General features: G+C 35.0%; 1 protein-coding gene and 1 pseudogene across 2 annotated transcripts; both read left to right on the forward strand.

Annotated features, from left to right (window-relative positions):
* Nucleotides 1-189: 189 nt before the first annotated feature.
* Nucleotides 190-1890, forward strand: LOC116125613 (annotated as a pseudogene).
* Nucleotides 1891-9002: 7112 nt separating this feature from the next.
* Nucleotides 9003-13897, forward strand: LOC116125648 (protein ROOT INITIATION DEFECTIVE 3-like). Of its 2 annotated transcripts, none has more exons than XM_031411369.1 (8): nucleotides 9003-9475; nucleotides 9570-9683; nucleotides 9770-9903; nucleotides 10027-10174; nucleotides 10666-10865; nucleotides 12114-12238; nucleotides 13237-13484; nucleotides 13681-13897. In XM_031411369.1, the coding sequence occupies exons 1-8, from the start codon at nucleotides 9269-9271 to the stop codon at nucleotides 13843-13845; spliced, it is 1341 nt and encodes a 446-aa protein (XP_031267229.1). In that variant the 5' UTR covers nucleotides 9003-9268; the 3' UTR covers nucleotides 13846-13897. The 2 variants fall into 2 exon arrangements, with proteins under 2 accessions (XP_031267229.1, XP_031267227.1); XM_031411367.1 differs by having other exon boundaries at nucleotides 9004-9475; nucleotides 12111-12238; nucleotides 13681-13896.
* Nucleotides 13898-14596: the final 699 nt, after the last annotated feature.

Genomic DNA, 14596 nt, shown 5'->3' on the forward strand with positions numbered 1-14596 from the left:
ATGTCTTCTCTTTTACCCCCGAGTGTCACACACCTCAAGTTACTTTAAAACACCTACTAAACCCTCTACCTGTTAAAATTCCACGGTTGGAAGTCAGCCGTTACACTTTACCTGACGCATAACGCTCAGAACCGTTCTTCCATGTAAACCAAAAACTTCTCATTTCAATTATCTATTCAGGAAGATCAAATGGAGCTAGTAATCGCGTCATCATCAATTGCCGACGCGCATGGTTGCTGGGATTTGCAATCGGTGCTGAGCACTCCGCTACAAATCATGCGCCTCACCTTCACATGGACTCGCTTGTGTGGGAGACCGTTCCCTCGCCTCCTCTCAACTCCGTGAACCTTCATCTTCTTCAGGCTCCGTCCTCTATTGGTCCTGGTCCAAGTCGCACATTAACTTTTGATTATTTGCATCAACTAATTATCTATTTTATCTATTGCGACCTTTATTTTTTGTTGATTATCGGTTGTACAGCCTCAAGTAGAATGAAAGCTTTCCGGCTGAGCATATTAGGCCGATTGCGGCTAATAGCGAAGGCACATATATCGTTGGTGGAGTCATCTGGATATATATTTATGGGAGGTAAATTTAAATATCTGCTTTAGTCTAGGTGTCTTTTTTCTTTTGTATTTTTTAAAGAAAAGTTTGTTATTTTATGACTAGGTTATGAGTGGTAGATTGTTAAGAAGTGGCATGCGCATTACAGGGCGTTACATGCTTGGTTTTCTCAGAGGATGATTCTCTCTGATTTCTGGGTCTGAGGATGGATGTGTTAGAGTTGTGTCTCTTTAATGTACTTGCCTATCATTAATATTTTCCACCTTTTTTAATTAGATATATAAAATCCTTTGTGATTGGTTTTGTTTATTACTTACTAAGTTTGACCCTCTGTAATTTTTTTCTCCCTTTAGGTATTTGATGATTATGAAAGTCAACAGGCAACCCATCTCTATCTGCATAGTTTTACCAAGCACACTCTGCGTGTTACAGATGTTGTTACTGGTTGTGGGGGATGCAATGCAATTATAGTGTCAGCTTCTGAGGATCGAACGTGCAAGGTAGTGTGTGGCTTTTTATTTGAAAAAATAGTGCATATGCAATTTTAGAATCATATTCAGAAACTATAATTGAGCATTGAGTTTTAATGATTTTCATTAACTATTAATTTCAAAATGGAATATGTTTTGATATTAGAAATTCAAATGACAGTATCTTCATGCAAGATAGCATTTCAACAACTATAGAGTTTCATGTGACAGCAAGGAGGAAATCTAACTTACCATTGGATGATATTAGGAAACTATGAGAATTGATTTCCACTGGTAAAATTTATATCTTAGCAGAAATGATATTGGTAGAAGGATGATCCCAATTATAAAATCTTACTTATTGCTATCAAGCAGCAAGGAGGGAAATCTAATGCTTAGCCATTGGATGATATTAGGAAACTATGAGATTGATGTTGCCATTGGTAAATTTATATCTAGCAGAAATGATATTGGTAGAAAGAAGATCCCAATTATAAATCTTACTTATTGCTATCAAGCAGCAAAACCTTGTATGTTTTGTGTTAAACATTTTATTCTATTTCATAGTCACTAGTATTTACTTATCTGAAAGAAGAATTGTAATTGAAATTACCCTTTTTATTTATATATTGCCTTAGGTCTGGAGTTTATCTACAGGAAGATTATTGAGAAGTATCTATTCCCTTCAGTAATTGATGCGGTTGTACTGGACCCTGCTGAACATGTCTTCTATGCTGGCAGTAGAGATGGCAATATTTATGTTGCTGCACTTAATGCTGAAATTTCCTCTAGCAGCTTATGGATGCATTCATTAGTTCATGTCCACCGCAGTTTTCATTTTCTTACAGTCATATAAATAATGGATAATGAATAGGACCTTTCTATATCTGGCCTACTCTATAGTTTTTCACAATTTACATTTTTTTTGGTTCAATATTATCTTCATCTTTCTGAGTTGTCCTCTAGATTACAGTGGTGAGCTATTTTCTTGAATTTGCTTTTGCTGCTGTATCTACTCTCTGAAATTAGTTGCAATTGGAATAATTATTAGTAACTAATTTGATTATAGTACCAAGCTGTTTGGATGTATTAGCTTTTGTTTGTTTATGTTACTAAAGTAGAATGTTTCTGCAATTCTTTAGACCTTTCCTTCTTCTATATAGAGGTCCATCAGTGGAAAATAGAATGTATCTGCTCAATGTGGACAGAGGTTTTTTTTTCCCGACATAAATAGTCTGCTGGTATGGATATAGACTTTACCAAGGTTGATTTGATTAGTTACATTGGATCATAGTAGCAGCGTTAGCCTTTGTGAGTTTTGTTCTGATTACTCTTCCAACCAGTTCAATGGCTTACCGACCGTGAACCACCAGTGCCTATTTCCTTGGAGTGGCTATTTAGTTTGATCTGGACTTTTTAAAATCACTTAACTACAGTGTCTTCATTTTATATCTTTCCATTTCCCCCAAAGGAGTTGGAGAACCTGTACACTCCAAATCTCTTGCCATGTTTTGTTGTGAAGCACTTGCTATAAATTTTATGTGTTATCAAAAGCAAGTTTAAATTAAATCGCCAACACCATCTTACTCTTTTTGATGTTCGTCTATTTCATTGGTGCAATTTATTGCTATTGTTCAGATTTGTTCTTCATCTTCATCTACTTTTCCTTTCTTCATGATTTTGATGTCTGTATGTTTCAGTTACATTAATGCAGGAGAGAGAGAGAGAGAGAGAGAGTTTGTGTTAATTTGCTGATGACTTACTTCCTTTCAGTTGTATTACATAAAAAAAGCTGAGTAGGGCTTCAGGCTATGGCTGGTTCCTGGTTCCTGAACAATGTCCCTCTAGGGCTTTCTCTGATTAGTCCCATTAATGAATCATACGTACAACTGCAACAAGTGTACAACCGGGCTTTTCAAAATACTTCACCTGTTAATTCTCAAAGGCTTTTAAATTAATTAAAATAAATAAGCAGCTGACACCAAATGATAATTCGTTGCTTAACAGCCTACTTATTAGTAGTGTCATTATGATTATTATCATCAACTATTATTGTCAAAAAGACAGCACACTATTATTTAGGAAAAAGAAGGTTATCATATCGTTTGATGAAGGTTATAATCTCTATTTCTCGTTTCTATGAACTGTCAGTCAAGAGAAAAAATAATTTTTTGAAAAAAAAAAAAAGAAAAAGAAAAGCAAATACAAAGCTTCAGATTTTAGAAAAATAAAGTAAAGTGGGAAATTCGATGACAGCGAAATAATAGAGAACAGACGAAAAATGTGGTTTGAAATGTATCTATCAATGCTTCTATACTTCTTCTTCAGAGAGGAGCAGAAACCTTGACTTTTCCTTATTTGATCCACATTTTCAAAACTCTCTTTGAATTCCTCTCCCTTTATCTTTTTTCTCTAATTCCAAGCTTTCTTTTCCTTCTTCCAGACGATAACCAGAAAAAGAGAGAAAGCGCCTTGACTGGTAGATAAATAATGTCCCAAAAACCCCATCTCTTTTGCTGCTCACTTTGTCCAACATCCCCATACAAGTAAAGTTTCCCATAAAGTTTGACTAACCATTTTTACTGGTTTCGTTTGTTTTTGCTTTTCTTGAGTCCTGTTGGTTTATGCGAGTTAATAACTCCTGCTGCGACACACAGACGAATGAAAGCAAGTTTGGAAATGTCTATTTAAGTCAGTGTAGAGTTGCAACTTAGAATATATAGAGTAACAGAGTGATATAAAGTTGGAATATTGTATTACCTAGAATATCTTTGTCGTGTGAAATGATGAAAAGAAACAGTTTTTAATAAATAAATAAAGAGGCTTCCCTAGGGTTTGTCTTTTTTAAGGTGTGTCACGTGAGTCCAAAGTGCACGTGTGGTGTAGTAGAAGGCTACGTCTAGTCCAAGACAGAAGAGGGGAAAGTGGGTGATTTTGGGTCTTAAAAGTGGATACGGATCATCCGGTAAAGATGCTTTAAGGAAGGTGATTGTAGGTTGCTTAACAGCCGTATTGGACCACAAAAGTAAAAGGGTCTATTTTTATTTCAAAACACATGTTTACTTGCTTCGTTTAGCAGCTTCTTGATCTTGAATACCACTTTATTGACCAATTATTATTATTTTTGTTTATCCTCCGTCTGTTACTGGGCCTTTAATGGGCCTCTAACATACACATCCCTCGTTTTTCTTGTTTTAATTAATTTACACTTTTGCCTTTGTCTTTATGAATTAGGCAAAACCCCACAAATTTATAATAATAATCACATCTATGATCTCATCAACTTACTTAGGATTTATGATCCATGTCACAATTTGAATATGTATTAAAAAGGGTTAGGCCAAGTTCATAAATTAATTTTTGACACGATTCTACTTCTGGGTTGTTTATATTGTATATATTTTTTTACTTCCCCGCACGATTCTCTTTTAATTCTTTTCCTTTGACAATCTTTTGCAATCCCATAAGGGAAGGAACATTTAGGTTTCTAATAGAAAGTAGAGTAAACGACTTTTTCCATCCAAATAATACAAATAATAGTCTAATGAAACTATCCCACCCAAAATATTTCAAAATACAACTTTACTACTCAAAGCACAATTCTATTAATAAATTTCATTGTGAAGAAATGTAGAATGATCAAAAGTTCATTACAAGTAAGGGTAGGACGATCAATTAACAAAATGACATCTGATTCTGACGACATCGATCAACCCGATTCAAGCTTTTCTAGTCGATCTTGACATCGAAAATAATACTATAGACATTGAATGTTGACACCGAATTTTTGTACCGAGGGACGTGTCATCCGAGTAGACACAGCCACGTTGCACACACTAAATGAACGGTCGTTCATCAAATATGGATGAGCATCTATGATTGTTGGACGATCGTCCATTTCAAATGGCCTCTCATCCATCTATCTCATACGAAAATAATAATGGACTCCCATCCATATTATATGGACTCGGAGTCCATTTACATAGTTTAAATTATGAAATTATAAAACAATAATAATGGACGCCCACCCATATTCAATGACCGGCGTCCATATTCAATGGATTGGCATCCCTATTAGATAGACGACCGTCCAGTGACATATGAGGCAAATAAAAAAATTTTAAAAAAAAATTCAGGTTTAAAAATTTAGGGTCCCAAAAAAGTTTTAAAAAACAAAATAAGTAGCAAACATCCATTGAAGCCATCTGCCATTGTTCACTTCTTCGTCTTCGTTCCTCATCTGCCGTTCTTCTTCTTCGTTGAAGCCATTTGCCGTTGTTATCGTAAGTTATTGTGTTTATTTGGTTTATGTTCATCATGTTTTGTTGGTTTTGATTGATGATTGAGCTGTAAAGAACTCAATGAGATACTAGGAAAAACTGAAATTTAAACTGGTGCTTTGATGTAAAGAAATCAATGAGAATATGTTTTCAGTGTGCTTGTGTAGTCAATATAAGCCTCCATGTGAAGATCATCAGCTGATGATTGATTAGTTCTATCTCCATTATATTATTAGTTTTGCTTGATCATAATGTGTGATGTGGGTTAGGTTTAGCTTGGTTGTGATCTATTTAAATACCCAAATGCTCTATCAAAGTGAGAATACCCCTTGGCATCCAATTTGTGAGAAATCATTGCATATTATTTTTTATTTTTTATTTTTCTGCTTTCCCTTTTGCTGCTGACTCAATCTCATTGTTTAAAATTCTTTAATTCATAATATTATAGATTTCCATGTAGTCAAAAAGAGGAATGCAAGTTTGCTGAACCCATTGAATCATCTTGCCGTTGATTTAACATAGACTTGAGGTTTAGCTCTCCTTATCATGCATGAAACTTCAGATCTTCTACAATTCTCATATATCATAACCACAATGTTCCTGAATCTCACCCTTTCCCTTCCTCCCGTTTCACCAACTTGCTTCCTTATCGGTCAAGTCCATCAAACAATCCCTTGCAATTATTTTCATGTAGATATTTTTCAATCACTACGAAAAACTAATGTTGTTGAATGCACCTTTTACTTCAATTATATCTTCAATAAAATAGCAAAAAGTGTATATAAAAGGTGTTGAAAATCTTCTTTGGCATAGAGCTAATCTTGTTCCACATACTGTGCAAAGTTAATAGTTTAGGGATTTCATGTGCGGTTGGTAAAAATGATGAGTTGGAGATTGATTAGGATCATTATCAATATTATGTGGTCATGGCAGTAATGGTTGCCAGTGGTGATGAATATTTATATAAGGGCCAATATTGATATTATGTGGGCATTTCCCCTCCTAACTGTATTTTGAGTTGGGAAGTCTCCTCTCAATTCTGATAGGATTTTGTTCATTTTGGTTCCTTATTGATGCCGATTTAGGTAGTTGGATTTTGCTATAATATGTTTTTTTCCTTTTTTCGCTGTAATGGAAAGGATCGTGATTTTTTTGGCTGTGTTGATGTGCTTGGCTCCTCTTTATTCATAAGGAAGCCAAGGATGAAGGTTTGGAAAATTGGCAAAGGAAAGTTATGCTGACTTTCTGTTGTTTGCTTCTTTATAGGGTTTCTTGTCTTTGAGGTTACATCCATCTCTACATAGAAATATGTTAACCTTTATAAAGCCACAAAAATAAGTTTCTTTTGGATTCATAAACATATCAAAGCCAAATCTGATCCCTTTGCTAAGCAGGGATCATGTGAAATTCAATAATTTTTCTATAGAAGGCATAAACAAATCGAAAGATAGAGAAAGAGAGTATGTTTCTTGCTAGGCAGATGAGATCACGCACATGAGATATAGTCAGATCTCTTGTGTGATTTTCTCATGTTGTGGCACATCGTTGGATGGTGAAAGTGATGTATGGTTTTTCCTTCGGTCATTCAAGTTAGCTATTAAAAATGGCTTAAAAAGGTATCATGTATGATAGTTCTTTAGGTTATGGCAATAGTCATAGTGATGTGTGTATTGATATTGTTCTTACAACTATATGACTAAACATATGATGTACTGTAACCATAGACTTTCGGATGGGCACACTTATATAACATTAGCTTGAACAATATCTCAACCAAATCTCAACACTGTGGTCACACTTATCAAAATATATTGGGGGATGCATCACTTACATGTGATTATTATTATAAATTTGTTGGATTTGAATTTTGATATGTCTTTTGGTATGTCCAGCATCACATATACATATACATTTAAAAGAGTAGTTAGAGATATGTATAAACAAATTTATAATAATAATCACATCTATGATATTATCAACTTACTTGGGATTTATGATCCATGTCACAATTTGGATATGTATTAAATAGGGTTGGGCCAAGTCCATAAATTAATTTTTGACACAATTCTACTTCTGGGTTGTTTATATTGTATATTTTGTTTTCTTTTCTTCTCCGCTCGATTCTCTTTTAATTCCTTTCCCTTGACAATCTTTTGCAATCCCATAAGGGGAGGAACATTTTGGTTTCTAATAGAAAGTAGAGTAAACAACTTTTTCCATCCAAATAATGGTCTAATGACACTTTCCCACCCAAAATATTTCAAAATACCACTTTACTACTCAAAGCATAATTCTATTAATAAATTTCGTTTTGAAAAAGGGAGGACGATCAAAGGTTCATTATAATTAAGCGTAGAGTAATCAATTAAAAAAATGACATCTAATTCCGATAACACCGATCAACGCGATTCAAGCTTTTTTGGTCAATCCTAGTGTTGAAAATCGTCTCCAAACCCATCAATAGACTCACTGTCATCCCCCCTTCCCTAACCTACCGCACCACTCAAAATCACAGTAAATCAATTAAACAATTGACACACTTCCAAAATCAATTAACACCAACACCAATAAATCGACCTCCAATTTTACCAGAAGTTGACAAAATTGTGAAACCCTAAATGGGCTGGTGGGTGGCGAATGGTGGGCTACTGTGGTTGAGGATGATAGGGTTTTTGGTGGAGGATGATAGGGTTTTTAGTGAGGGTTGATTGGTGAACACAATGGTGGTCTCCGGGAAGGTTTCTGACGACCGAATAAGTTGAAAAAGGTGAATGTTCGCATAACATAAATGGGAGGGCAACAATCGACGACGATGGGTTCAAAAGGTCAAGACGGTTGAGGTTATCAAAGGCTTGAAGATAGTGGGGTTGAGGGGTACCGACGGTGTCAGAATTAGGCCAATTTGGCCTGAGATTGGCAGTCGTACGGTGGGGGAGTGGGTGTGGGAAAATGGCAGAATTGGATCAAATTTTGGTTAAACGAGGCTGGGGAAGGTGCAATCAAAGTTGGGGAAGAGTTCATGCGGTGATTGGTGAACAAAACAAGCTGGAAGCAGCCAAAAGGCTGACGATAGTGAAGAAGAAGAGCGACTTTGGTAATGGCGGAGTAGTGGAGATGAAGAAGAAGAAGATGGGAGTGATTGTGGGTGAGGGTTAGAGGGGTTTTTTGTGGGGGGATGTCGGTGAGTTGAATGGTGGTGACATGGTCAATTTTCGATGTCCAAATCGACCAGAATTTGGGTTGAGACACGAGTAACTTTACTTTGTAATGGCCGACGATTGGCTGTTGATCTTTGATGGGGGGTATTTTTGTCTTTACAATGAATATCATTGTATTTAACGAAAATTGTTAACGGAACGTAATGTTTGGGTAGAAATGTTGTATTTTTAAACGTTTTGGGTGGAAAAGTGTTATTAAACCATTATTTGGTAGGGAAAAAGTCTTTACTCTATAAAGTGATAGATTCAAGTGAGTGGGCACCATGGAATCTCCCTTATGAAAGTTATCCTAATTCCATTTCAATTCTCAATTAAATACATTATTATACAATAACTAAATGCTCATGGATTTTTAGATGGATTAATTTTCTTGGGAAGCATACAATTGTTTGTATTTCCTCTTTCATACAAAGTATATAAGTTCATTACATATTGTTAACATTGGTTGCAACTTTCAACTGCCAGATGGTAGTAGAACCGCGAAACCGACTTTGAATGTTTAAACAAGAAAACTGAAGGATTCTTCAAACGTAGTCGTTTTATAATGTCTTCTTCTTTTACCCCCGAGTGTCACACAACTCAAGTTACGTTAAAACCCTACTAAACCCTCTACCTGTTAAAATTCCACGGTTGGAAGTCAGCCGTTACACTTTACCTGACGCATAACGCTCAAGAACCGTTCTTCCATGTAAACCAAAAACTTCTCAATATCAATTATCTATTCAGGGAAGATCAAATGGAGCTAGTAATCGCGTCATCATCAATTGCCGACGCCGGCATCGGTTGCTGGGATTTGCAATCAGGTGCTGAGCAGCTCCGCTACAAATCATGCGCCTCACCTTCACATGGACTCGCTTGTGTGGGAGACCGTTTCCTCGCCTCCTCTCAACTCCGTGAACCTTCATCTTCTTCAGGCTCCGTCCTCTATTGGTCCTGGTCCAAGGTCGCACATTAACTATTTGATTATTTGCATCAACTAATAATATCTATTTTATCTATTGCGACCTTTATATTTTGTTTGATTATCGGTTGTACAGCCTCAAGTAGAAGTGAAAAGCTTTCCGGCTGAGCATATTAAGCCGATTGCGGCTAATAGCGAAGGCACATATATCGTTGGTGGAGGTCAATCTGGAGATATATATTTATGGGAGGTAAATTTAAATATCTGCGTTAGTCTAGGTGTCTTTTTCTTTTTGTATTTTTTTTTAAAGAAAAAGTTTGTTATTTTATGACATAGGTTATGAGTGGTAGATTGTTAAAGAAGTGGCATGCGCATTACAGGGCGGTTACATGCTTGGTTTTCTCAGAGGATGAGTCTCTTCTGATTTCTGGGTCTGAGGATGGATGTGTTAGAGTTTGGTCTCTTTTAATGTACTTGCCTATCATATAATATTTTCCACCTTTTTTAATTAGATATATAAAATCCTTTGTGATTGGTTTTGTTTATTACTTACTAAGTTTGACCCTCTGTAATTTTTTTTCTCCCATTTATAGGATATTTGATGATTATGAAAGTCAACAGGCAACCCATCTCTATCTGCATAGTTTTACCGAGCACACTCTGCGTGTTACAGATGTTGTTACTGGTTGTGGGGGATGCAATGCAATTATAGTGTCAGCTTCTGAGGATCGAACGTGCAAGGTGAGTGTGTGGCTTTTTATTTGAAAAAATTAGCTGCATATGCAATTTTAGAATCATATTCAGAAAACTATAATTGAGCATTGAGTTTTAAATGATATTTCATTAACTATTAATTTCAAAATGGTAATATGTTTTGATATTTAGAAATTCAAAATGACAGATAGCTTTCATGCAAGATAAGCATTTCAAACAAACTATAGAGGTTTCATGTGACAGCAAGGAGGGAAATCTAACGCTTAGCCATTGGATGATATTAGGAAACTATGAGAATTGATGTGTGCCATTGGTAAAATTTATATCTTACAGAAAATGATATTGGTAGAAAGAATGATCCCAATTATAAAATCTTACTTATTGCTATCAAGCAGCAAAACCTTGTAATGTTTTGGAGTTAAACATTTTATTCTATTTCATAGTCTACTAGTATTTAACTTATCTGAAAGAAGAATTGTACATTGAAATTACCCTTCTTTATTTATATATTGCCTTAGGTCTGGAGTTTATCTACAGGAAGATTATTGAGAAGTATCGTATTCCCTTCAGTAATTGATGCGGTTGTACTGGACCCTGCTGAACATGTCTTCTATGCTGGCAGTAGAGATGGCAATATTTATGTTGCTGCACTTAATGCTGAAAGTTCCTCTAGCAGCAGTTATGGAATGCATATCATTAGTTCATTGTCCCACCGCAGGTTTTTCATTTTTCTTGCAGTCACATGAAATTAATGGATAATGAATAGGACCTTTCTATATCTGGCCTACTCTATAGTTTTTCACAATTTACATTTTTTTCTTGGTTCAATATTATCTTCATCTTTCTGAGTTGTCCTCTAGATTAACAGTGGTGAGCTATTTTCTTGAACTTGCTTTTGCTGCATGTATCTTACTCTCTGAAATTAGTTGCAATTGGAATAATTATTAGTAACTAATTTGATTATAGTACCAAGCTGTTTGGATGTATTAGCTTTTGTTTGTTTTATGTTACTAAAGGTAAAGATGTTTCTGCAATTCTTTAGACCTTTCCTTCTTCTATATAGAGGTCCATCAGTGGAAAATAGAATGTATCTGCTCAATGTGGACAGAGGTTATTATTTTTTCCCGACATAAATAGTCTGCTGGTATGGATATAAGACTTTTACCCAAGGTTGATTTGATTAGTTACATTGGATCATAGTGAGCAGCGTTTAGCCTTTGTGAGTTTTGTTCTGATTACTCTTCCAACCAGTTCAATGAGCTTACCGAACCGGTGAACCACCAGTGCCTAATTTCCTTGGAGTGGCTATTTAGGTTGATCATGGACTTTTTAAAATCACTTAACTACAGTGTCTTCATTTTATAATCTTTCCATTTCCCCCAAAGGAGTTGGAGAACCTGTACACTCCAAATCTCTTGCCATGTTTGTTGTGAAAGCACTTGCTATAAATTTTAATGTGTAGTTACCTACTTAATAATGAATAGAATATTCTATTAATATATTTAAAAAAAATCCAATATATTCGCAAACTATGTTAAAAGAAGAAAGAAAGAAAGAAAAGGAAAGGAAGTAAAGTGCCGGGATTTAATGTGATAATGTGTTCATCCACAATAGTTTTCACATTAAATATTAATGGCAACTTTTGAGGGATAAATCCACTGCTCAAGATAAATTAAATATACAAGGAAAGCATCAAGATTTACAGTAATTATTCAAGAACAAAGTGTAGCTTTCTTTATAGGTGCTTAGGGAGGCTGTTTCTTGGTTCAACAAGTTTTTGCACGATTGGTCAACTCATCCATGCCGTAGTTTTTGTGGTTACTTTGAAAGAGACATTTTGATCAATATTTTGCATATCCTTCATCAAGTGCTTACAGGTTCTTTTTTTTTTTTTAATCAAACTGTCTTATCCTTTTACTTACAGATTCATAATTTTCCTCCTTTTTCTTCCCCTGTGAAACAGCAGAGCTGTCACTTGTTTGGCATACAGTACAGAAGGAGATTTGTTGCTTTCTGGATCGGAGGATGGCATGGTTCGAGTTTGGGACCCAAAGACCCATAACATTGTTCGCATGTTCAAACATGCAAAAGGTTTTTTTTTTTTTCTTTTTTCCTTATATATATGTGTGTTTGTGCTTGTAACTTCCTGGTTTGCGTAATGGTTTTCTATATTTTCCTATTATTTTTTAGTTCTTGGGAACAGAAGCGTTTTGCATCATTCCTGTTTATACTGTTTTGTAACTATACAGTGTGGCAAAATATCGCATCTTTCAATATTCACTCACTTCCCAATTTTTTAGTGCTGGTAAAATTGGTTGCCGGTCATTTTTTTCACTCAACTAGAATAAAAGATTGAGAATTTTTCAACTGATGCATTGCCTTTAAAGGAACTCTGGTGACCTGGTCTTTGATCTAGGAGCAATAGCAGTTTATATATATTGTTTTATAACTCTCAAGAAGGATACATGCACTTAGATCTATACTCATCATTAAAAGCTAGATATATGTAATGTAGGAGAAATGTCAACTATTATCTGCATTGACCTTTCTTGAATTGCCATGAAGCTTTGTTCTCTTTCTTTTAGGAAGTGATAAGTTTGTTTTGAATCCTAATTAGAAATGGTAGAAATTTGTATAGTATTTGGACCTAAATTGGCCAAATCTTAAAATTGAGATTAAAGCATATTCAAAAGATACATTTTCTTTTAGTGCAATTTGAAGGAATTAGCATGTTTTTCCTTCTCGCTTAAAATAATGTGGAATTCTCTCTTGATTTAGAAGCTGTTGTGTAATTTCGTATTCTTGATGTTCAATTTCAACCTTATATTTAAGAATCTCAGATGCTTTTGTAGTTTCCTACCATTTTGAGGGTAATACTTAACATTCAGAGCTCAAAGATGCAAATATTTTCCATGCTTGTTAAATATAACTTTTTCTTCTTCTCTTTAAAGGTCTTTTACTTGATGTTGGCTCACATTTTTTGGGTGGTGCTATTGCTGTAGCAGATATTGTTGTCACTACACCAACAATCTGTTGTTGTGACATTCAGTTCTCTTATTTTTACTGATGCTTTGTTCTGCATTATGCAGGTCCCGTGAACAATATTCTTGTTGTTAGACGACCTCACTATCTTAGTTTGGGAACATTCTCAAATTCAAATGCTTCCTCAAGAAGGCATGGGTTTTTATTACCGCCTCCACTGGATAAATATGTCAATCTGACTGATGAAGGCTTGAACAATAAGACTGTCATCCGTCTCCCCACTGCTCGCAATATTCCTCAAGATGCTTTATACTGCAGTTCTCGAATAATTGATGAGCATATTGAGGACTTCCAGGTTTTCAATTGTTTATATTTTAAAAATGTTCTTTATCCTCTTTTATTGTCCTGGATTTGATCTTTCTTAGATTATTGTTACTTTATATTATTCTGTGCTTATTTTCTATTACCCATTTTGGTCCTGCAGATGAATAGCACCATCTTTGCATTCTCTTGAAACATTATCTTAACTTTATTCTGTGTCTTTTCACCAGAGACAAGGTTCTTCTGCCGCAGCAGAAATGGAGGTGGAGAGGCTAAAGCATGAATGTGGAAGGTCCATGCAAATAGTTCAGCAGTGGAAGAAAATGTATGACAACTTGCATGAATTCTGTATTAATGAACTTTTGGATGGAGATCAAGTGGGATGCACCAAATGAAATATTGCCTTAGGCACGATTATTTGTACAACAGCTTATCTGGTCTGATGAACGTTCACACCCCTTGGACCCTTGTGGCTTTGCCCCGCGTTCCCCTTTTTTTTTTTTTTAATTCTTGTTATACTCATGTCTTGGTATAGAAATATTCGATCTATTGGCCAAACGGAGCAAATTTTATCTGGTTGAAGGTTTTAATTTAAAGTGATGATACTAAGTCCCCTTAGAATTAAGGAAATGAAGTTGAGTAATTCTATAATGACTTGTATTGATTACTGCACTTTGTTTTAGAAGCTAGGATTAACATGTCCTATAGCACCTTTGTAATTTGTTGCATGAGGTTATGCATTTGTTACTAGTAACGTTATACTTGTAAAGATGTTCGTATAAAATAATGTGATAAAAATAAATAAAAAGTGAATATATTTATTTTGATTTTTTGTTTTAGTCTTCTGTTGTTTTTTGTTACTACACTATACTATAGAAATCTTCCTAAAGAGAATCTTTGCAAGATTTCAGTATATTATTATTGGTTACAAAAAAATCTTAAAAGGTTGCGCAAATGTCATTTAAACTTGGTGGGGCAATAAATATATTGTTGACCAAAAATGCATGTAGACGGCCTATGCGATGGTTGCTTGGACAAAATGACAATTAAGTTTTGTAAAATATTAATAAATTTGGAAGGTGCTTTCTAGAATGGTGAGTTTCTTTTGTCGGTAGCTGCATCCATACATGATACATGTGTTAGGCC

This window comes from Pistacia vera, unplaced genomic scaffold (genome assembly GCF_008641045.1).
Source record: "Pistacia vera cultivar Batoury unplaced genomic scaffold, PisVer_v2 Contig169, whole genome shotgun sequence".
NCBI classification, from domain to species: Eukaryota; Viridiplantae; Streptophyta; class Magnoliopsida; order Sapindales; family Anacardiaceae; genus Pistacia; species Pistacia vera.

Coding starts and splice junctions, on each gene's coding strand:
- LOC116125648 (XM_031411367.1), top strand. CDS start 9,269: ATGGAGCTAGTAATCGCGTCATCATCAATTGCCGACGCCGGCATCGGT. Junction 10,175..10,665: donor CTGAGGATCGAACGTGCAAG/GTGAGTGTGTGG, acceptor ATATTGCCTTAG/GTCTGGAGTTTATCTACAGG. Junction 12,239..13,236: donor CATGTTCAAACATGCAAAAG/GTTTTTTTTTTT, acceptor TGCATTATGCAG/GTCCCGTGAACAATATTCTT.